The 24,186-nt window shown below is 39.8% G+C and overlaps 1 protein-coding gene across 2 annotated transcripts in view; it reads left to right on the top strand.

Moving 5' to 3' along the window:
• The window catches only part of LOC124621082, a 99,399-nt gene that overhangs the window by 5,289 nt on the left and 69,924 nt on the right, over positions 1–24,186 (top strand). For both annotated transcript variants that reach the window (XM_047147115.1, XM_047147116.1), the window contains exons 2-3: positions 17,134–17,352; positions 22,937–23,099. In XM_047147115.1, the coding sequence (XP_047003071.1) occupies positions 17,134–17,352; positions 22,937–23,099 (382 nt within the window). The remainder of the gene's footprint in view (positions 1–17,133; positions 17,353–22,936; positions 23,100–24,186) is intronic.

Below are 24,186 nucleotides of genomic sequence, written 5' to 3'. Positions count from 1 at the left end.
TTGGAAGATTAGGGGAAGTGCTGTAAAAAATCACAGAACTAACTGGAGATCAAACACATAACCTATAGAATTACAGCCTTGCACTTGTATGTTGTGCTACTGAGATGCACAACATACAGGTGCTATAAAACCAATTCTAAAATACAAAAAAAGAAGTGATTTGCTCAGTTGCAAACTTCACATATTCACTACCTCCAAAAATGGCAGCACTAATGATACGCACACTAGTTGAATAAGAACAATCACGGTTTTATAACAAATATAAAATATGTGTACCTTCTACCACATAACTTCTTAGTGTCAGGCAACAATGCACTTGCTCCCCTCAGCTCGATGAGCCTCATGCTAGTTAATGATGTGCAGGATACTTCTGTTGCAGTCATGCCACAGTTTGCCTCTTCATTTGGTTATCAAGATTGATACAATAGCAAAAAGATGTATCGAAACATTTTAGGATTTTATTCGGTTTAATACAGTCCAAAATGTTGGACAGCTTGCAATCCAAATTCACTCTGCTTGCAATAGTTTTGTGATTTGGCAGAAATGGTCAATGAGGAGTAAGGAGGAGGCTGGGACAGGGAGGGAAAGGGATAGCATGTTAGGAGTGGGGGAGGATGTGTGCTGCTTGTGGAAGCATACAGGGATGTTGTGAGGATAAGATAGGACTACTAGGTGCAGTGGGGTGGTTTGGTGCGGGGGGGGGGGGGGGCAGTACACAAGGAGAGACATAAGATATACTGCGGGGAGAGCTCCCACCTGCACAGTTCAGAAAAGCTAATGTTGTAGAAAGGGCAGCTTAGGTTGTAAATCACGTGTCTGGTTTCGCAGGTAGCCCTGCCTGATGCTTGTGAACAGACTGGAGTAGGTGGTGGTGGGAAGACGTATGGGATGAGTCTTGCGTCTAGATCTGTTGCAGGAATATGAGGCAAGGGGTTGTTTGGAATAGGTGTGGAGTAGGGATGGACAACGATGCGCAGGTTCATTGGGCAGCAAAATACCATTGTGGGAGGGGTGGGAAAGGTAGTGGGTAGGATATTCCTCATTTCAGGGCACAATAAGTTGCAATTCAAACACTGATGGAGAATGTGATTCAGTTGCTACAGTCATGGGTAGTCACGATGGGAATGCTCCAAAATGGCTGGACGGTGTGTGGGGGGGAGGTTGTAGGTGGGTAGAGAGATGAGGCATGGGTGACTTGCTTCTGTAGAAGGTTGAGAGGGTAATTTCAGTGTGTGGAGGCCTCAGTGAGAACCGTGATACATATGGAGAGTGACTGTTTGTCACTTCCGAATGGCTGCGGCCGGCTGGGTTTAATGGGAGAGACTTCTTGGTGTGGACTGGGACCTAGTTGTCGAAATGGAAGTATTGCTAGTGGTTGGTGGGATTGATATGGATGGAGGTATTGATGTAGCCATCTTTGAGATGGTGGTCAACATTGAGGAAGGTGGCTTCTTGGGTTTAGGAGGAATGGGTGAAGCAAGTGGGAGAGAATGTGTTGAGATTCTGTAGGAATGTGGATAGGGTGTCCTCAGCCTCAGTCCAGATCAGAATCGTCAATGAATTTGAACTAGGTGAGAGGTTTGGGATTTGTGGTGGTTAAGGAGGATTCCTCTAGATGGCCCATGACTAGGATGGCATAGCATGGTGTCATGTGGGTGCCCATTGCTGTACCACAGATTTGTTTGTAGATGATGCCTTCAAATGTGAAGCAATTTTGGGTGAGGGTATAGTTAATAATGGTGACCAGAAAGGGGGTTGTAGGTTTGGAATCAGCTGGGCATTGGGAAAGTTGGTGTTCAACAGTGGAAAGATCATGAGCATTAGGAATGTTAGTGCAGAGAAAGATGGAATCAGTAGTGATGAACAGGGTGCTGTGTGGTAAAGGAACAGGAACTGTGGAGAGTCAGTGAAGTGGTTAGAGTCTCTTATTTAGGAAGGTACGTTAAGGGTAATAGGCTGAAGGCGTTGGTCCATGAGAGGAGATATTCTCTCAATGGGGACACAGTAACCAGTCACAGTGGGATGTCCTTGGTGGATGAGTTTAGGGACTTTAGGATGCATGTAGAAGGTAGGAATTCAGGGAATGGTAGACATGAGAAGAGATATTCAGATGAGAGGTTCTGGGATAAGGAGAGAGTGGAAATCATATTGGATTTCTGGAATGGGGTCACTGTGGCAGAGTTTGTTGGTGGACAAATCTGACAGCTGACAGAGCTGCCAGGTAATCCCTGCAGTTTAAAACCTGTGTTTGAGGGTGGAATTATAAGATCGGGATCAGTTTTTAGGTGGTGGATTGCTGTTCTTTTTGCAGATGTAAGGTTGGCTTCCATGTTGTGGTATTTGGGGGATGATGGTGAGGCAAGATTTGCGGTTAAGAAATTTGGAATGTTACCAGGGGGTGATTAGGGGGCAGCAAAGGTGAATCACTGTTGGATGGAACAGGAAATGTAGGGAGGGTGCAGCATTGGCTTTGTGTCAAGTCTGGTTGGTAGAGTTGGTAGCTAAAAAGTGTTTCCACTGTAAGGACCAGAAGAAGGAGAGAATGTCTTTAACAAATCCAGCATTATGGAATTTGGGAGTGGGGCAGAAGGTGAGGCCTTTGGAAAGTCTTTTCACTGAAAGCTCAAAGGAATAGTAGTCTTTATGTTGTGCCTGTCTGTGACTCAACCTCTTCTGTATGTGGTTAGTAGCAATGTATACTTTTCATAATACTGTTGTTATTCCATTCTGTAGTTTCCATGCCTAACAATGTGATTTTATTTTTATTGTTTCATTACCAATCATTGCAGAGCTGCAACAAACAAAATACTCTGTGCATTTTGCTGTGTTGATTTACTTGGCATGACAAGAGTTGTTCCATCTAATAGCCATAATAGTCAAAAACAGGAACATATTATTTGTACCTGGAAGAGGTAGGTCTTATGTAACTGTCACTTAACACAGTACACTTCAAATCTACTCTCTTTTTTTTCTTCATACATCACCACCTCCTTCCCGTTTTAGTGCCTTCTGATTCTTCTTCTTCCTCCTCCCCCCCTCCTCCTCCACTGTCTTCTTCCATTTTCTTTTTGTGCTTCCTCAGTTGTTTCATCCATCACAAAATTACACAGAGATGGCATCCAAGGCACACACCTTGGCTGCGGAACTCAGTTATTGCTCCGGGCACCACCTCGTTTGGTTGTACCAAGAAACCAAACTTTCCACTTGATTTACATTTAACTGGATTGATGAAAATGTGAGCGGTTGAATTGCATGACTCCAGTTGTAATTCATAGTTCTGTATTCAAGGTTACTATTTTTTCTCCATTTTGTGAAGTGAACAGCTTTGCTTTTGGAATCAAATCTCTGTATCCACAACAGAAAGGTTTTGTGTGGGGATATAATAATGACATGTGTTCAAATGATATGTAGTCATTCAACTGACCGAGAGTTTCATAGTGGTCTTGCCAATGTAGTATAATGCTGCACAACACCTGTAGTTCAGTAGTGACACTAGGTGCAAATTGGTGAATAAGTTTCAGGCTACTAATCCTAAGGTCCAGGTGTCAGGTCTCAGTCAGATCAAGGATTTATTATGTCACTTATCAGTTCTTTCACATCTGACAATGATTTGCAAATGTAAAATACTCAAAGTGGCACTTTGGTTGAGTGTTCGCATTAATGTTCATTAATGTTAGGTCCACTTCCAAGACTGGCCGGATTATGTCGGTTCAAACATCAGATGATGGCAAGAGTGTACCACTACCATCATGGCCATGTCTGGTAAATCACTGTGGTGTTCAAGCCAACATTGGGTTGAGGACAACTTCATATATTTTTTATATGTTATCTTAAACAAAACTTCTTGTTGAACACTTATGTCTTAACAAATGGTGGGCCAGGATTAAACACTTCTGGGAAAAGTTGTTAGGGTGTACTTTACGGTGATGCTGCTTGCATAGACGAGAACTGTGGAATGCGAAGGAAAATTTAATGATTTCATAAGGGCCCAACAAATACACCGTCTGTGTTGCTTTTCTTCCTTATGTGCTCATGCAGTTAGTTTTTAGAAACCTGCATCAACACAGCTCCAGTATTGCACACATTCAAAGGTTCTATTGGAGTGGACACACAATGTGGACACACGCGGTTCCATAATGGGAGGCAGAAGGTCTCATTGACAGAACTGCCTCACATGCATGAAACTTATGGTTGTAAAGTGGAAACATAACATGCAGGATCCCACAAGGGTCAGTAGGGCCACACTTGTTTCTAATTGACAAATATGATCTTCCACTAACTTCAAAGAGCTATTCAAAAAGTAATATTTTCAGTCTGCTCCCGATATTAGAGCATAAACTGTAAAAAGAGCGAGAATCCTTGTTATAGTCACACTGAATGTATTTTGTTATGGTCTTCAGTCCAGAGACTGGTTTGACGCAGCTCTCCGTGCTACTCTATCCTGTGCAAGTATTTTCATCTCCAAGTACCTACCGCAACCTACAACCTTCTGAATATGCTTAGTGTATTCATGCCTTGGTCTCCCTCTATGATTTTTACCCTCCACACTGCTCTCCAATACTAAATTGTTGATCCCTTGATGCCTCGGCACATTTCCTACCATCCGATCCCTTCTTCTAGTTAAGTTATGCCACAAATTCCTCTTCTTTTTTTTCTCCGCCCCGAGTTTCGACAACTGCATTTTCACACATTATCCAACGAAGTAAATACAACTCCGTATTGTTCATCTTCGAATGTAGCAGAATTTCAATGTACTACGAAAATCCGACTGGCAAGACTGTTTGGGATGTTAGTCAATATGGCCAACTCTACGTTCTGAAATTTTTCCTACCTGTAACAAGAGATGGTTGCTAATAGGAACTTGTATGAATTGTGAATCACATGCAGTATTCTCTTCACCATAAGAATAATACGAATATAAACATTTTGCCATGTTTTCTTTCGTGTTTGCTGCTATCTCATTTAAATCCTGCCTGCCTATTTAAACTACGAAACTGGAGTGAGACAACAGCAAACGCGGAAGAATACGGCACTTATCAGATCGAAGCGAAATAAGCAATAGATTCAAACCAGACGAAGCACGTGAAAAAGGAAGGATACCCGTATAAATACGGACGGAGCGCCTGACGCATAGCAATGGCTGCCTGGTAAAACTTAACTGCTAAACTTACGACTCGAACCAAACTACTACAGCTGTATCGTCATTCATTCAACCTAAATTGTGTCTCATATTACAATGGACCAACTTTGACTCGATTTGGAGGTGCGGCCTAAAACTTTTCTCTCCCCTTGAATTTCGAGTCTCAGATTTTAGGTGCGGCTTAGATTCGGGATTTTTTTTTTCCCCCCCTTTATTTCGAGTCACATTTTTCAGGTGCGGCTTAGATTCGAGTAAATACGGTAAAACCTCCATGTGCATCATCACCCTGCGGGCAAGAAGTAGCTGGAGGATTGGGAGAAGAGATGAAATGATAAACTGGCACTAAGAGTCACCTGAGGCTAATGTTATGACACGGCGTTTTGCATTGAGCATGTACCACATTGCAAAGTAGTCATGAAACAACTTGTCAATGTGGTTTGATAAGCACTCTTGACTCTTTGAGTGCGCCACTAAAAAAACTGTGCCCCGAACTGCGCTACGGGATGACCCTTATCAGTTTGAATTCATCTAGGGTTTGTTGTAGGTGCTGAGGCTAATGTTGAGACACCACTGCATTTGTGCATTAAAACTGTATCACATTGCCAAAGTAATCATGAAACAACTTGTCAATGTGGTTTGATAAACACTCTGACCACCTCGACTGTGTCACTGACAAAACTGTGCACAGAACTGGGCTGTGGACTGACACTGTGACTACCTTGCACTTTTATGAGTTTGAATTCATCTGTGGTTTGTTGTAGGTGCTGGTTGAGCACAAAACAATCCATTTTCTCCCCATTAATCTAAACATTGGGGTCAGTGGGAAGATGGCGTAGGGTGTTTGCATTAGCATGTTGGCCAAAGTGCCAATTTAGGTTTCATAGTTATAACTACTTGAAAACAATGCCTGCCACTGCACGTGCTGTGCTGTTTTTCTGGGAACTTAGACCTACACCCGGAAAGTGATATGGTTTGTGGTCATTTAATAGGTGGAATTTAATGCCATACAAATACACATGAAACTTCTCCACGTCAAAAATTATCATTAATTTGGGAGAATAGCTTATTTCATTCACTGTTAATGTTTCTGAAGCATAGGCAATGGGTCTTTAAGATCCACCTGATGTTTTATGAGACAGAACCACCCTAATCCCACACTGCGGCATGTCTGTTGCGAGCTTCATCCACAAGCCTGGTGTATGCGGTATCAAGCATTGTGTTGTTTTCACACTCCTTAAATAGTTGAAAAGCCTGTTCACATTCTGCTGACCACACAAATCCAGTGTCATTTTTGTACAGTGGACTTAGTGGGTGAGCAATTTGCACTGCTTGGGGTATAAACTTAGCAGAGTAGATGACTGTTTTCCAAGAAAAGTCCACAGTTGTTTCTGGTTAGTGGGCACTAGCAAGTTTATCATGTTGGCTTGGTCACACATTGGCATAATATATTTGCTGGTTGAGAATTAGTCCCAGATATTTAATACTTGGGGTGAAAAGCTGCATATGTATAACTGATAACGTAAATCTTTTCCGAAACTGCAAAGTTAGTTCTTGTTACAGTGATATTGTTTTCTGAGTAGTCAGTGCTCTGCAGAATACCATGAATCAGTTGTGCCAACTATTTCTGAAATATGACTGGGATGCTATCAATGCCAAACGGTAAGTGATTATACAGGAACATGCTGAATTGTGCGCTTAAGACCTGGAGCTGGTTTGATTCATTTAAGTGGAATTGTAGATATGCATCTTTTAAAACAGTTTTTGAATAGTCTTCTCTTGACAAATCCTCTGGTTGTGGTGTAGGTTAGAGGTCAACATATGACTGAGCATTTTTGTTTGCTTTAAAATTGCCACAAATATGTGTATACATATTGTACTTTTTAGTGATGTCCATTAGATACCAGGGAAATGACACCTAATTAATGAAGCCATGTTAGACCGACCTGAAGAACATCTCTGATGGCAAATAGTAGAGGGCAAACTCTTTGTATTGGTTGTGGTTTCACAGCGAAATTTCGTCCACAACATAACAAAAGCACTGAAAATGCAGAGAGAGAATCAAGATTGGTAAGTGATCCTGTTTTGGTCACTACTTAGATGCTATAAAGGCATATAAAGTGAAAATGTTAACAGTGTCAATTGAATCTACACGTAAGAATGTGTGTGTTCAATTTTCTTATACTTAGATGTAAATGGCAATTCTTCAACTAGAGGTGTCTTTTGGCAGATGTGAGCCAGTGTTAGCTCCTGCTTTGCTTGCTGTATTGTATGCTCAGCTGACATGACTATGTGGAAAGATGTGTCTTCACTGGACTGTGTTGTTACATGATGCTTGTTGACAACTGCTAGGTGTCAGCATTTGCCCTACGCTCAACAGTGAGCGGAACAGTGCGGGCAGATGTTTTGTGTATAATGTTGGCCACACTCGGGGTGTGACTGTAGCTTTGCTGATGTGCAAGGCACAGACGTAAGCGTCAAGATGGAAGGATGCTTTCGGCCCACCAGTTTTTTTATTACACTCGATGCTGAGGGTGGAATCATTACAACGGACATACGTAAGTCCCTCATGAGATGTCAGGAATTTGAATGACTGGGAGTTCTGGTGAGACTTAGGGATGTAAGAAAAAGATGATTAGTGAGAATTATCACAGTGACTAACCACTTTTAATATCAAAATTTCACTAATGGTGATATACTGAGCCTTGGAAGCAGCCCCAAAAAATTCAGCAGTCTTAAGATCTTTACCAAGACTAGGATTGGACGTGACCAATGCTTTAGCCATAAGTGTCCTATAGGGGAATAGGTGCACAACCACATCATGAATAAATGATTCTACATAATACATAACTTTACAACTGTGACAGTTGAAATTGAACCGTTGCGAGAGACTCTTCAAGGCAGCAGTCGATGCTGTATAAAACTATCCATGTTGTTTGTGACACTGATAAACCTTAGCCTACCTGCAACAAAACATGTCTGACGATCATAATATTTGATTAACATAGCCCATAGTTAATTATGTTGTTGTCACTGCCACGAGAGTTCCAGGATAGCAGAATGCTGTGCTTGCTGTTATTGCTGTTGCTATTTTAGTTCTGTAGAAGTTGCTGCTGCTGCTGCAGTGACACCTATTGTTGTCAAAGTTCGAGAACTTAGGATCGATAGTACTGGCACTGAGTGTGATTCTGTCATTAAATGCATAATTGGACAAGTTCTTGCGTCACTTTTGTGTCGAATCTCAGTAGAAAAGTGTAAACTAAATCGGAGTCAGAATCATCTTTAGCTATGCACTGATCATATGCCAGTAGCGAAAAACACAGTCAAAAAACAACTCAGGGCTGTTGGAGGGGTTGTGATATGATGATAGATTGGAAACAGCAAGGAATAAGTTCCAATGCAGTCTGCAGACCTGTGTATATCCTTGTTAGTGGCGCTGCCCATATGACGCATTAGTCCTGCCTCTTGTGGCCAGACTGGTAGGTTGCCTGATGACAACTTCCAGCATTTCTGCATCACTGCTGCCATTGGTACCCACTGTAGGTGGGGTACTAAATAATGTCTGCTGATGGCTCAGGCATACAAACTCTACCTTAGGAGAGACAACTCAGACAGTAACTGAGCAAGACTCAAAGTGACTCACAGCTAATCGTTTAAGCCTTAATCTCATTAAGACACACACGATTTCAGACAAACAAAAATTACCTGTTAATGCTAGAAGTATGCAAATTTCTGAGAGGAGAGGGTTCCTGTTCTTATTATTAAATCCATTGTACTCAGTAGAATTCCATGATGTACTCTGTACTAGTGTAACTGCCTACTAATGTATTTACACTACTGGCCATTAAAATTCCTACACCACGAAGATGACGTGCTACAGACACGAAATTTAACCAACAGGAAGAAGATGCTGTGATATGCAAATGATTAGCATTTCACAGCATTCACACAAGGTTGGCGCTGGTGGCGACACCTACAACGTGCTGACATGAGGAAAGTTTCCAACCAATTTCTCATACACAAACAGCAGTTGACTGGCATTGCCTGGTGAAACATTGTTGTGATGCCTCGTGTAAGGAGGAGAAATGCGTATCATCACGTTTCCGACTTTGAAAAAGGTTGGATTGTAGCCTATCGCGATTGCAGTTTATCATATTTTGACATTGCTGCTCGTGTTGATCAAGATCCCGTGATTGTTAGCAGAATATGGAATCGGTGGGTTCAGGAGGGTAATGCGGAACGCCGTGCTGGATCTCAACGACCTCGTATCACTAGCAGTCGAGATGACAGGTATCTTATCCGCATGGCTGTAACGGATCGTGCAGCCACGTCTCGATCCCTGAGTCAACAGATGGGGATGTTTGCAAGACAACAACCATCTGCACGAACAGTTAGACGATGTTTGTAGCAGCATGGACTATCAGCTCGGAGACCATGGCTGCGGTTACCCTTCATGCTGCAGCACAGACAGGAGCGCCTGCGATGGTGTGCTCAACGACGAAGCTGGGTGCACGAATGGCAAAACGTCATTTTTTTGGATGAATCCAGGTTCTGTTTCCAGCATCATGATAGTCGCATCCGTGTTTGGCGACATCGCGGTGAACGCACATTGGAAGCGTGTATTTGTCATTTGTCATTGAAACTTATTCACTGATTTGCACCTAATGTCACAGTTGAGCTACAGGTGTTCTGCAGCATTATACTACAGTGGCAAGACCATTATGAAACTCAGTTGAATGACTACAGATTGGCCATAGATCATTTGACACATGTCATTATTATATCACCACACAACACCTTTCTCTTGTGGATACAGAGATTTGATTCTAATAGTAAAGCTGCTCACTTCACAAAATGGAGAAAAAATAGTAACCTTGAATGCTGAACTATAAATTACAACTGGAGCCATGCAATTCAACCTCTCACATCTTTATCAATTCAGTTACATGTAAATCAAGTGGAAAGTTCGGTTTCTTGGTACAACCAAATGCGGTGGTGCCCGGAGCAATAACTGCGTTCGGCAGCCAAGATGTGTGCCTTGGATGCCATCTCCGTGTAATTTTGTGATGGATGAAACAACTGAGGAAGCACAAAAAGAAAATGGAAGAAGACAGTGGAGGGGGGGGGGGGGGAGGAGGACGAAGAAGAAGAAGAAGAAGAAGAAGAAGAAGAAGAAGAAGAAGAAGAATCAGAAGGCACTAAAATGGGAAGGAGGTGGTGATGTATGAAGAAAAAAAAAAGAGTAGATTTGAAGTGTACTGTGTTAAGTGACAGTTACATAAGATCTGCCTCTTCCAGGTACAAATAATACGTTCCTGTTTTTGACTATTATGGCTATTAGATGGAACAACTCTTGTCATGCCAAGTGAACCAACACAGCAAAATGCACAGAGTATTATGTTTGTTGCAGCTCTGCAATGATTGGTAATGAAATAATAAAAATAAAATCACATTGTTAAGCAATGGAAACTACAGAATGGAATAACAACAGTATTATGAAAGGTATACATTGCTACTAACCACATACAGAAGAGGTTGAGTCACAGACAGGCACAACATAAAGACTACTATACCTTTGAGCATTCATTGAAAAGACTTTCCAAAGGCCTCACCTTCAGCCCCACTCCCAAATTCCATAATGCTGGACTTGTTAAAGACATTCTCTCCTTCTTCTGGTCCTTACAGTGGAAACACTTTTTAGCTACCAACTCTACCAACCAGACTTGAGACAAAGCCAATGTTGCACCCTCCCTACATTTCCTTCTCCATCCAACAGTGATTCACCTTTGCTGCCCCCAAATCACCCCCTGATAACATTCCAAATTTCTTAACCGCAAACCTTGCCTCACCATCATCCCCCAAATACCACAACATGTGGCCTGTTTATAATTATGTATTATTTATATTTTAGGACAATTAATCTATAAAAAACACACCACATGTCATAAAGAAAGCATGTAAACCGTCTGAGGATGAATCACAACAATTCGAAACCAGTAAAGGTAGCCTTTGAATAAAGGAACTAAAAGTAAATTTGTGGCTGGTTGCTGTCCTAACACCATCAACATTTGTCTTCAAACAACAGCCATGGTCTCCATCATGTCATCATATGACAAAATTGCATACCACAACATGGAAGCCAACCTTACATCTGCAAAAAGAACAGCAATCCACCACCTAAAAACTGATCCCGATCTTATAATTCCACCCTTGCACACAGGTTTTGAACTGTGGGGATTACCTGGCAACTCTGCCAGCTGTCAGATTTGTCAACCTACAAACACTGCCACAGTGACCCCATTCCAGAAATCCAACAGGATTTCCACTCCCTCCTCATCCCAGAACTTCTCATCTGAATCTCTGTATCTCTTCTCATGTCTACCATTCCCTGAATTCCTACTTTCTACATCCATCCAAAAAGCCCCTAAACTCATCCACCAAGGACACCCCACTGTGACTGGTTACTGTGTCCCCATTGAAAGACTGTCTCCTCTCATGGACCAACGCCTTCAGCCTATTACTCTTAATGCACATTCCTAAATAAGAGACACTAACCGTTTCCTTCACTGACTCTCCACAGTTCCTGTTCCTTTACCACACAGCATCCTGTTCATCACTACTGATTCCACCTTTCTCTGCACTAACATTCCTAATGCTCATGATCTTTCCACTGTTGAACACCAACTTTCCCAATGCCCAGCTGATTCCAAACCTACAACCCCCTTCCTAGTCACCATTATTAACTATACCCTCACCCAAAATTGCTTCACATTTGAAGGCATCATCTACAAACAAATCTGCAGTACAGCAATGGGCACCCACATGTCACCATGCTATGCCATCCTATTCATGGGCCATCTGGAGGAATCCTCCTTAACCACCACAAATCCCAAACCTCTCACCTAGATCAAATTCACTGACATGATTCTGATCTGGACAATTTTGGTAAACATTTTTGGAAAGCAGTGATCAATTATTTGTTATATTTTGACTAAATTTCAGTCTTGATCAAGACTGAACTTTAGTCAAAATATAATTCTGATCTGGACTGAGGAAACCCTATCCACATTCCTACAGAACCTCAACACATTCTTCCCCACTTGCTTCACCCATTCCTCCTAAACCCAAGAAGCCACCTTCCTCAATGTTGACCACCATCTGAAAGATGGCTATGTCAATACCTCCATCCATATCAATCCCACCAGCCACTAGCAATACTTCCATTTCGACAACTGCTTCCCATTCCACATCCGGCGTCATGGTATGGGGTGTCATTGGTTACACGTCTCGGTCACCTCTTGTTCGCATTGACGGCACTTTGAACAGTGGAAGTTACATTTCAGATGAGTTACGACCTGTGGCTCTACCCTTTAGTTGATCCCTGTGAAACCCTACATTTCAGCAGGATAATGCATGACCGCATGTTGCAAGTCCTGTACGGGTCTTTCTGGATACAGAAAATGTTCTACTGCTGCCCTGGCCCGCATGTTCTCCAGATCTCTCGCCAATTAAAAATGTCTAGTCAATGGTGGCCGAGCAACTGGCTCATCCCAATACGCGAGTCACTACTCTTGATGAACTGTGGTATCGTGTTGAAGCTGCATGGGCAGCTGTACCTGTACATGACATCCAAGCTCTGTTTGACTCAATGCCCACACATATCAAGGCCATTATTATGGCCATAGGTGGTTGTTCTGGGTACTGATTTCTCAGGGTCTATGCACTCAAATTGCGTGAAAATGTAATAACATGTCAGTTCTAGTATAATATATTTGTCCAATGAATACCCGTTTATCATCTGCATTTCTTCTTGGTGTAGCAATTTTAATGGCCAGTAGTGTATATAAAATTTTAGTGACATAAGGGGCTAGGATACTGATGAAGTCTGTTGCATTATTTATGGCAATGTGACTTTTGAACAAGTCAAAATGGAGCCAAAGCACAGTTTAACAATTTACAAAGCTTGTCCCAGCATGTTCCGACATTAAGAGCATCTCACATTGTGCTGGCGTAAAGACAAGTATGTTGGTTTATTTTGCATATTTTCAATTCTTGCCGCCTTTTGGATTATCATTTGGGCAGTGCACCTAAAATAAATAATAATAGCCCCAACCCTAATAACAGGGCAATAATGATGAGTTACACATACTAAATGTATTTAGTAAAATGTAGTAGGAATTATAGGGAAAAAAATCGAAGAGAAAAATCTCAGCAGTATGTTGGAAAAATTCAATTTTATGAATGTACCACCATCTTCTCTTTCTGAAATTAAGAAACTCGTATGTTCTTCCAAAAATGAAAGATTGCAACTCAGAAATCAAACCACATATATTTATGGATATTTCTTTAATTAGTTTGCAGTCGGAAGTAACTGCTGTAAAAAATTAAAAAAAATCCAACTCTCAAAATCAGTTACTCTTCCAAGGAATAAACAATGCACTTCATGGTTTGGCCTCTTGTTCCCACAAGCTCATCTGGTTTTGATGGTATCTCCAATAGAGTAATAAAGATTTGTTCTCATATAATAAGCCCGGTTTTATCTTAAATATGTAATGCATCACTAATTCAAGGCACTTTTCGTGAGAGACTCAAATAAACCATCGTTAAACCTATATTCAAGAAAGGTGATAAGAGAGATGTCAATAACTACCAACCTATTTCACTCCTGACATCATTTTCCAAAATTTTGAGAAGGTGATAGATTCTAGAATATCTCACCTTAGCAACAGTAATATCCCAATAAGTCAGAGTTTTGGTTTCAGAAGAGTTGCTCTTCTGAGAATGGCAGTTACGTGTTCACTCATCAAATTTTACAACCATTAAATAATAAAATAGTGCCAGTTGATATTTTCTGTGTTCTGTCTAAGGCATTTGCCTGTGTGATCACAGTATTCTCCTCGATAAATTGAAGTTTTATGGGATTGATGGTACAGCCAACCAATTAATGCTGTCATAGCTGATGAAAAAAAGTTGAGTTGTACTTAATAATTCAACCAATGAAATGATCGTATGGCATTGTTAGACAGGAGGCCCTATGCAGGGGAGTTCGGCCGCCGTATTGCAAGTCCTTTTTAGTTGACGCCACATCGGCGATTTGTGAGTCAATGATGATGAAAATGATGATGAAGGACACACAACACCCAGTCCCCTGCCGGGAATCGAACCCGGGCCCCCTGTGTGGAGGCAGACATCCTACGAATATAGTCCAGGGACGTAAATCTGACTGGGGATAAATCATGTATGGGGTTCCCTAAGGCTCAAGTTAGGTCTATTATTGTTCCTCGTATGTTTAAATTATATTCCGTCTAATATATAACAAGCAGAATTATTTCATTTTGCAGATAACAATAGTTATGTCAATAATCCAAGCATACGTACAGAAACAGAAGAAATGGTAAACAATATTCTTAAAAGCATGTTTGACTGGTTTTCTGCGAATGGTCTCGCCTTCAATTTTAAAAAGACTCAACACATTCACTTCTGGACATCTAGACATTTTACATGGTTATAAATGTAACACATGGTGAGAAAATAATAAATTGGGTGGGAACTTCAAAATTCTTAGCTGTCCATATTGATGAAAAGAATTTAAAGTGGAGAAAGCACATTTCGGAAAACTTAGTTCAGCCACAGTTGCACTTAGAATCATTGCAAATTTTTGAGAAGAGTCTAATCAGTAAGTTTGTCATATTTTGTATATTTTTATTCAGTAATGTTCTGGGGTAACTCATCTTTAAGATGGAAAGTTTTTGCTGCTCAAAAAAGGACTATGTGGTGCTCACCAATGATCAACTGGTAGACATCTCTTTAAGGAGTTGCGCATTTGGACTACAACTTCACAGTATGTTTATTCCCTCATGGAGTTTGCTGTAAGTAATCCACTACAGTTGGAAAGGAACAGTGATGTACATAATCCCCATACCAGAAGGAAAAATGACATTCATTACCTCACATTAAGGTTGTCTTTAGCACAAAAAGGTGTACACAGTGCTGCAGTTAAAATTTTTGATTACTTACCCTATGATATAAAATGTCTGACAGACAACAAAGTACAATTTGAAAACAAACAGAAAAAGTTTCTCCTTGACAGCTACTCCTATTCCACAGAATTATTTTTGGTATTGCAATGTGTAAAAGGTGATGGGGATAATTACTAACTCACATCTGTGTCTTTTATATATTAAAACAAATAATCTTAAAAATGTTCAGCATATAGTCATATTTAGATTAATTTGCAATGTGGATGTAAAATGACTTGTTCCACACATTGTGAAAAATGATTCATGGAACATGAAACTAACTAAGTATTCAGTCAGCAGAAGTGAGCAGTAAGCCTATCATGATTATTCCTTAATTGTTTTTATTGCCAATGATAAAATTCAGTTCTGGCAGACCTTTGATGTACACAATCACAGTACAAAAGTAGTTTACTTGTAGACTTCGCCTTCTTGTGTGGAATTCAGAGGGGGGTTATGTACTTTTGTGCCAATGTACTCAACAAGCTCACATCTATAATCAAGTAGGAAATTGGAAATCCCAACCATTTCTGAGGAAAGTTGAAAAATTCCTCATTAACCACACTTCCTATAAATTATTTGAATATCTACAAGATTGAAGTATTGAATAATTTTGTTAGCTTTGTGACAAGTATAACTGTTTGTTGTAAAGCTGCATGATACAAAGTAATTTGCTGTAAACAGGACTTAGTATTTACTGGTGTAGGTAACTATTTTCTTTGAAAAATACAAACAAGTAAATATTAAGCTAACACTGGCAGACAAACAGTTGAGAAGGCAGCAGCTTTTTCAAAATGGCAGCTCTCTTTCTGATGTACTTAATTAAATTTAGCTGGCATAATTGTGGATAGGATTAAGCATTGTAGTGATATTTTATTGTTAATAGTACACAAATTAAGTTTCTACCATTTGCTTGTTTTTTGTTGCTGTATACTTCAACTTGTTCTACATCCCTAAAGGTTCTCCTTCTTGATGGGATGAATGAAATACAACAAATGAATGAATGGACTCTAGTTTGACATTGAGTTCTCCTTATTTCAACCACTGCTGTATTTTTATACAGAAGTCAAGATATTTTGTGTGGTTAAATGTGTGTAATGGTTGCAGCTTGTATTGCGTAAAAGTGAAGGAAATTTATTCATTCATGCACCATTTTACAGTGATTATGCTAGATACTCCATACTTGTGGCACCTGTGTGGTGATGTTTGAATCAACTTTTGTAAATGCTATGCTAAGTAATAGTTGGCAATTATGGAAAATAGCTGCTAAGGTAAGTGGATGTGGGGTTCTGAAAAATCAGTTGCATTACTTGATGTCTGTGAGGGATTAATATTGCAGATCTTGTGGAGTATGTCACCATACGAGATGGTGCAGTGGTTAAGGTGTCAGAGAAGCAGAGTTAAAATCCTCATCCATTGATTTAAATCTCTTCCAACAATCCTGAAAGAAAGTACCAATAAAATTTATTAGGAAAAGCTGTGACTGATTTCCTTCCCCATCCTCGTTTAGTTTGAACTTTTGCTGTCTTTAATTGACGAATGGTATTTTAGACCATAATATTTCTTTCTGTTTTGGACCCAGACATTGAACATTAATGGCACCAAAACTTGTAATGCGTCAACTACGTGAGATGATAACATAACTGGTCATATCTTTGAGAAAAATTTTTTATTATTTGTTTAACTTCAGTTTTACTTTGTATTGACAAATGTATAAGTATAGTAGAGAGGAAATCAAAACTTGATTTTTTTCCCCCTCTCTTTGGAAATCTCATTGATGTGTGTACTTCTGCTGTTATTATTGTAGATGTGTCAGCTAATTTACTGCTATGACATAAAATCATCATTTAATAATGAAGCCATAGTTTATTTATTTGACTGCATTTCTATTTTTCTGGTCTTAAGTACTGCATTGCTCTAAAAAAAAACTAAAATGTATATGCTGTTAAACCTAATGCTGTTTTTTTCTTTTTGTTTCAGAAACAGGGTCAGGATTATATATTTAATTGCATTTATCTCTTTGTTATACAATGAGTATCTCAGTTACACAATGCACAGATATGTTCTCTGGCCAAATCTTACCTGTGAGAAATCTCATGAGTGTGTCAGCATTCTCTTTGTTGCTGATCCACAAATTATTGGTGAACAATTTGAGATGCCATTTCCTATTGGGACCTTAGCTAGGTGGGACTGTGACAGGTAATGCAGAAATGAATTTATTTGTATAGACTTACATATTTGTGTGCATATATTTTCAAGTGCTTATAAAAAAACTGTTATGTATGTACTAGCTGTTGTGGTACAAATATGGACACCTATATTGGACAGGAATTTACAGATTAAAATTAGACACAAATACAGCACTATGGAAAGGATAGATTGCTACTCACCACATAGAGGAGGTATCAAGTTGCAGACAGCCACAAGAAAACATGTAAGAAAACCAATACTAATCAATTGTAGCTGACAAACAGCTATGAGAAATATTGGATGGTAATTGTGTCAAGCCTGAATATTCTGTTAGAGGATATACATTGTAAACTAATATTTGCCTATATTTTATGATTTTGGCAATTTTAAACCTATTTTCCAGAGCCAGTGCTGCAGAATGTCATTGGTTCTAAGACCCACAGTACTTCAAATTGCCCACTTCATGACTTCTTACTTACCAACTTCCATATTTTCACTGCTTCTTTTCTTTTCTATATTGCACTGTCTGGCAGTGTCATCCTTGACCTATAGTTCTGGCTGAATTTTTCTGCTTAATCTTGAAGTAGATCCAGTTCCTCTTCCTCACCATGTAAACAATCTTCCAATTCTGAAATCTAGCACTTTTATCATTTCATGTTTTGTAAGTTTACTCTGCTATATGGAAAGTAGCTGTTACTTGTGTTAAGTTACAAATGTTGTAACAATATGCCACTTGAATAGTCTCTACATCCTTTCTATTTTTTTCCAAAACTAGTAACAGTTTTGTCACTTTCTCTGTTTTGTGTTTTGCCACACTTACAGACATTACAGTTTATAGAGCGTAAACACTAAATGGAACAGAAAACTAATTTTATATCTGTAACTGTAGTGATTTACAAGTTACAGGTATCATTCTCATTACTTTTGGACATGTAATGAAATTGATAAAAGAGAACACAGTCTCAGCATGTGTCACCATATAAGAGATTTTGACAATAGATTTCTGCCAACAGCCTTTTTAATAAGGAAAAAACTCTACAAAGAAAGGCGGTGACAGTTCTGTCCACAGTCACCATTAAGATATTTTTATTCACATGAACAGTTTCAGGATCTTGTTCTCAATGTTTCAATGATCATTGTATTGCATTGTTAAAATTTATATATGAAAGTGCTATAGTGCATTGGAACTACATCAGAGTGGTACTGTGCAATGGAACATGGTTTTTCTGCGTAATTAATAAAATTCTGTAAGTTAAAACAAATTGTATCTCCATCCTTTCATGAAACTTTGTTGGAGATGATCAAAACTGTAAAGGATCCCTAGTATCAGATGAGACATGGTTAAATTAGTAATCCGTCAAGTACTGTTGCCGATTTGTATATTTAGCTTTTCACTTCGCAGTAGAAAATATATGATATATGAGTTATGGCAGCTGTCATCTTTTTGGTAGTATACACTTCAAAGCACAGTTCTTTGACTGATTCATCAAGTTCCTACTTAAAGAAATATTTATCTGTGAAACATTATAGTTAATTTAAATATGAAGAGATGCACGAAAGCTGCATTGAAAGCAATTCCAGGGCTCAAGTGAAGCAAGTAACAAGTGCAAATGCAGGACTGAAAAAGACAAGAGATACTTGGTGTTGAGAAGAGAGGGGGGAGGGAGGGAGTAAGGAAGGAAGCAAGGAAGGGAGGGAGGAAGGGGAATTGTATGAGAAAACTGGAAGTATAAATAGAATAAAGAACAGTGAGGAAATTGAAGCTATTGAGTGAAGAAGATGGAATTGTACTCATATGGGTGGGAGAGGGGGGGGGGGGGGGGGGGAGTAGCATTGAATGAGAACAGGGGCAATACTAGGAAGGGATGCAGAGACAGATGGAGGGCAAGTACTAATGGAAGCTGAGTACAGTAACATTGTGGGACTCTTGGATCTATAGGAGTTCCACCTGCAAAAAAAGTATGGAGGTAGCTGTTTGGACAAATGGCTTGTTGATTTGTGGCCTAGCCCATTAGCTGTGATCTGATTACTGTGAAGTTCATAAATTTCCCAAAAACATTTTGCGCCATATGCACATCTATGAATGTGTGTGGGCTCAATTCAAGAGCAGAGAATTAAAAATAAGACTTGGGGGAGGGGCAGAACAACTGAACTGTGATATAAAACAACACAATAACCAAAATAAGGGCAGGCTCTTCAAAAGTGCACATCTGCGAAATCAAAATCTGCTGCTGAATAATATGCAGTATCAACACTGTTGCACCCCATGAATTGTGTCATAGTGGGATTCATCGTGGCATGGTGTCTGCAACGTGAATGAGACATTGCTGATCAAGCCTCCCCCACTGGTGGTGGCCCTGGGGAGGGCTCTTGCAATGACACTTTGCAGGTTCCAATTGCACCCAGGCATGTTTAATTGTGTTCACGTCAGCAGATAGCACAGTTCATTCCATTCATTTGTTTCTTTTCTCCTGGTGGAAGGCATTCACAAGGTAAGTGCAGTGTGTTCGTGCATTATGATTTTCAGTTCATCACTAAAACATTTGACTTAAGGGGTAGACAGTAGGCTGGAAGATTCTACCTCAGTACTGCACAGCCCTCAAAGTATGACAGACCCATCTCCCAATTGAACCTGTTGATTATGTGTCTGAGATGTGCACTGGTACCTGGCACCACCCACAGGCTTCTGTGATGATAATCAGACTAATCCTGCACTCACTGATGACTAAATTCAGCACCATTGATCCAGATTCCATTACAGAAATTATCTTGCTCAACTTCATTGGACACCAGAATGTAGGGTTTGTACTATTGTTTGTAATGTAGGCCTAGAGGATTAATTTATTGTGTGGAGATGACTGCATACTGTCCAACTTCACACAGCTCTCCCAACTGGCTCCAAAAAGCCAGCATACAGTTGAGTTGCATCTTCCTTGGCGTACATACTAGCCATTATTTATAGAAAGTGGCCATCAGCTTGTTATTATTGACTTTAGGTAACGAAGATCTTCAGTGTTCTCCCCATAGTGGTTGAATGTTTGAATGACATGTATGTGGTGTATGCTAATTGTACTGGAAACATCAAGTGCTGACAACCCTTCTTGTTGTGAAGTGAAAATATATTCAGAGCCGAAGCTTGAAATGTCCATCAAGGCATGTTGACTGACTGACGTTGTACACGAGCGGCATTGTATTGTTGGTGATTGGAGACATGGTGCAGTCTACTGAAGTACATTGAAAGCACAGGTTTACTTTTATAATTATTACAAAGGTGTGTCTACATATCAGATCCCTGTGCCTAAAATAATATACAAAATGGTTTCTGATAAAGATCAGTAATGACACAAGTAATGGGGGTGCTGCAAAAATTTTTTTTAAGCAAAGTATATGACATGCCTGGCTTCACAGATGCCCTGGACTAGTATAGTGCATAGTTGATGGATGCATGGGGTGCAATTCATGCACTTTCATCTTTCTATAAGGCATAAGGAAGAGTTCAGTGCAGAATATGGTTCTGTTTTAGTGTTGTAGAATAGTCATGGGAAGTAAGAGAGAGATTATTTTTTACTTGTTAGTAAGTTTGTGGAGAGAGTTAGGAATACAAGAGGAAATGATATGGGTGAAAATGGGATTACTATGCATGAGAAGTTATTGTTAGTGAACAGTGTGTTTAAAATGGACAAAGGTTGTTATGCACCTCTTCTGAGAGGTGGGTATCAACATCCAAGAAGGCGGGTCATTGAGCAGAAGAATTTACACTGAGGTGACAGAAGTCATGGGATACCTCCCCATATCATGTTGGACCTCCCTTTGCTCGGTGTAGATCAGCAACTCAACGAGGCCTAGGCCAAACAAGTCTTTGGAAGCCTGCAGAAACATTGAACCATACTGTCTCCATAGCCATCCATAATTGTGGAAGGGTTGCTGGTGCAGGATTCCATTGTTGTTTTCTACAAATGGTCACTAGGTAGCTGAATATAACCATTTCCAGTCAATGATCAGTTCAGTTAGACCCAGTCCATTCCGTATAAATGCAGCCCACACCATTATGGAGTCACCATCAGCTTGCACAATGCTTTGTTGACGACTTGGATCCAAGGCTTCGTGTGGTCTGCGCCACATTCAGACCCTACAATCGGCTGTTACTGTCTGAAATTGGGACTCATTTGACCAGGCCACGATTTTCCAGTCGTGTAGGGTCTAACCGATATGGTCAAGAGCCCAGGAGAGTCGCTGCAGGTGATGTGTGTTAGCAGAGGCACTCCCATCAGTCGTCTGCTGCCATAGCCCATTAATGCCAAATTTTGCCACACTGTCATACCGGATTTGTTTGTCGCATGTCATCACACATTGATTTATATGGATATTTCACACAGTGTTGCTTGTTGTTAACACTAACAACTCTACATAAACTCTGCTGCTCGTGGTCATTAAATGCGTGGTCAGCGTCTGCATTGTCTGTGGTGAGAGGTAATGCCTAAAATGTAATATTCTTGAAACACTCTTGACACTGTGGATCTCAGAATATTGAATTCTCTAACATTTCAGGGCACAATAAGTTGCAATTCAAACACTGATGGAGAATGTGATTCAGTTGCTACAGTCATGGGTAGTCACGATGGGAATGCTCCAAAATGGCTGGACGGTGTGTGGGGGGGAGGTTGTAGGTGGGTAGAGAGATGAGGCATGGGTGACCTGCTTCTGTAGAAGGTTGAGAGGGTAATTTCGGTGTGTGGAGGCCTCAGTGAGAACCGTGATACATATGGAGAGTGACTGTTTGTCACTTCCGAATGGCTGCGGCCATAATCATGTTGGAAGCTTTTTCACATGAACCATCTGAGTCACAGCTGTCACTTGTCCTCACAGTTCTGCCAATGCACTGCCCTGTTACTTTCTGTATGCGATAATACCACCATCCATATACGTGCATATTGTTTTCCCACAACTTTTTATCATCTCAGTTATATAGTTTAATAGTTTAAAGGGAAAGTGTTGTCATTTCAGAAAAATGAGAGCAGCACCTCTTGCCCTTGACTTCAGTTGTGATTATGCTACCAGTGAATCTAACCTGAGTGAATCGCTTAGGATTTTATGTGGGTAGGAAAGTTTCATCTTTGCTTTTCATACACAGGTTAGCATAGATGTGTACCATGCAAGTTCCCAAGACTTAGCACAGATTTGTTTAATAATATAGCATTTGAAAGAATAGTACTTGTGCTGGAAGATGTAGTTGCTTACGTTCGTGAAGAAGGACATACCAGGTGCAGAGTTGGCAGTACATTGGAAAACGTCATGATTAGCGACAGCAAGGCCTTGGGAATGGGTGGATATTTTTCACATCAGAATTTGTCTCAGCATAAATTAAAGCAATATGTCTGCAATATATTAGAAATACTGTAACCATCTTTTTGTATCAGAAGTATAAGTTAAAGTAAGAACTACGACACAAAGGAATTACAGACCTTAGCTACAAGTAGGTGTTGATTGAAATCAGTCATGTCTGAAAGAACAGATACCACATATCTATTAAAATAAGAAACTGATGTTTGCCATTCTTTGTGCACATTCCTTACCAGATTGTTTTACATTACAGATATTTACGTAACACATTCACAAGGGCAGTTTCTCAAATGCAACCTCATGCAGTCATTTTTTTGGGTGATTTGATGGATGAGGGAAGTGTGGCTACAAGAGAAGAGTATCAGCGATACATTGAGAGATTTTTCAACATTTTCCACACACCTCAAGAGATTCAGGTAGATAAACATAATATTTTTATTTTTTTACTGACGTGCAGTAAGTTGTGTGTGAAGGTTTTTTAATGTGTGCGTCTCCTTGTAGTGTATATTTATTTTTACCCAAATAAATTACTAATTGTATAGTATACAAGAAGGCTTTGTACCATTAAGTATTTGTTGTGTTAACATTTTGTTTTTATTATATGGAAGTCTTTGATAACATTATCTTTCTGGAGGACTTAAAAAGTGCAGAGTTCGTGAAAGTCATTTGTAGTAAGTTTTTAGTACATGCTAATGCTAATGTTTCATAGCCTCTCTTATTCTAAATGAGTTTCTAATAAGCAGTTGTAAATGATACAACTGTGAATGAGTGACATAAATGACAAACTTATCATAAATAAGAGTTTCTTATGTTCTTTATTTGGTGATCAGAGGACATTATAAGACCAAATTGGGAAGTTTTGTTTTGATAAAATTGCAATTTAGGCTTTTTACTATTCTTTCTAGGAACTTTTTAATGAGATTTCTGAACCATTTACAACTCCAGAAACTATTAGTTAGAGTGTGAATTAATATTGGTAACTATCTAAATGGATTGGTGATGAGGGTTGTTTGTGTGTGTGTGTGGGGGGGGGGGGGGGGGGAGGGGGGGAGGCTACAGTCACGTAGCCTGATGCCTTTTTCATGCCTAGCACAAGATACTGTACACAAAGTATTACAGTGTTACAACAACTCTTTAAGAAATTCAAGATATATTATTAATAGCATTGACACATTTCGCTGTTTATGTCCATGATAAAAGTTTTAGAGAAGGTGAGGTACTTAAGAATAACTCAGCATACCTGCACGTACAAGATTCTGAGTCTGTCACAAGTTGCCTCCAGAAGAGCCTGTTCACTGAATGTGCCATTACCACGTCACAAGTGCTGGGCCCACTAATTTTCGTTATATATGTAAATGATATGCCCAAAGTAGTTGGTGGAAATGCTGTCATAGATGCATATAACACTTCATTTGTTATCATTAATGGTTCCAATAGGGCAGCAGCATTTTCAGCAGTTGTGGGAGCAACAGTCTGGATGATGACTGATCTGGTCCTGTAACA

Source organism: Schistocerca americana, chromosome 1 (assembly GCF_021461395.2).
Source record: "Schistocerca americana isolate TAMUIC-IGC-003095 chromosome 1, iqSchAmer2.1, whole genome shotgun sequence".
Classification (NCBI taxonomy): Eukaryota; Metazoa; Arthropoda; class Insecta; order Orthoptera; family Acrididae; genus Schistocerca; species Schistocerca americana.
Note: the sequence above shows the minus strand (reverse complement) of the source record. Positions and strands in the feature narration are given on the sequence as shown.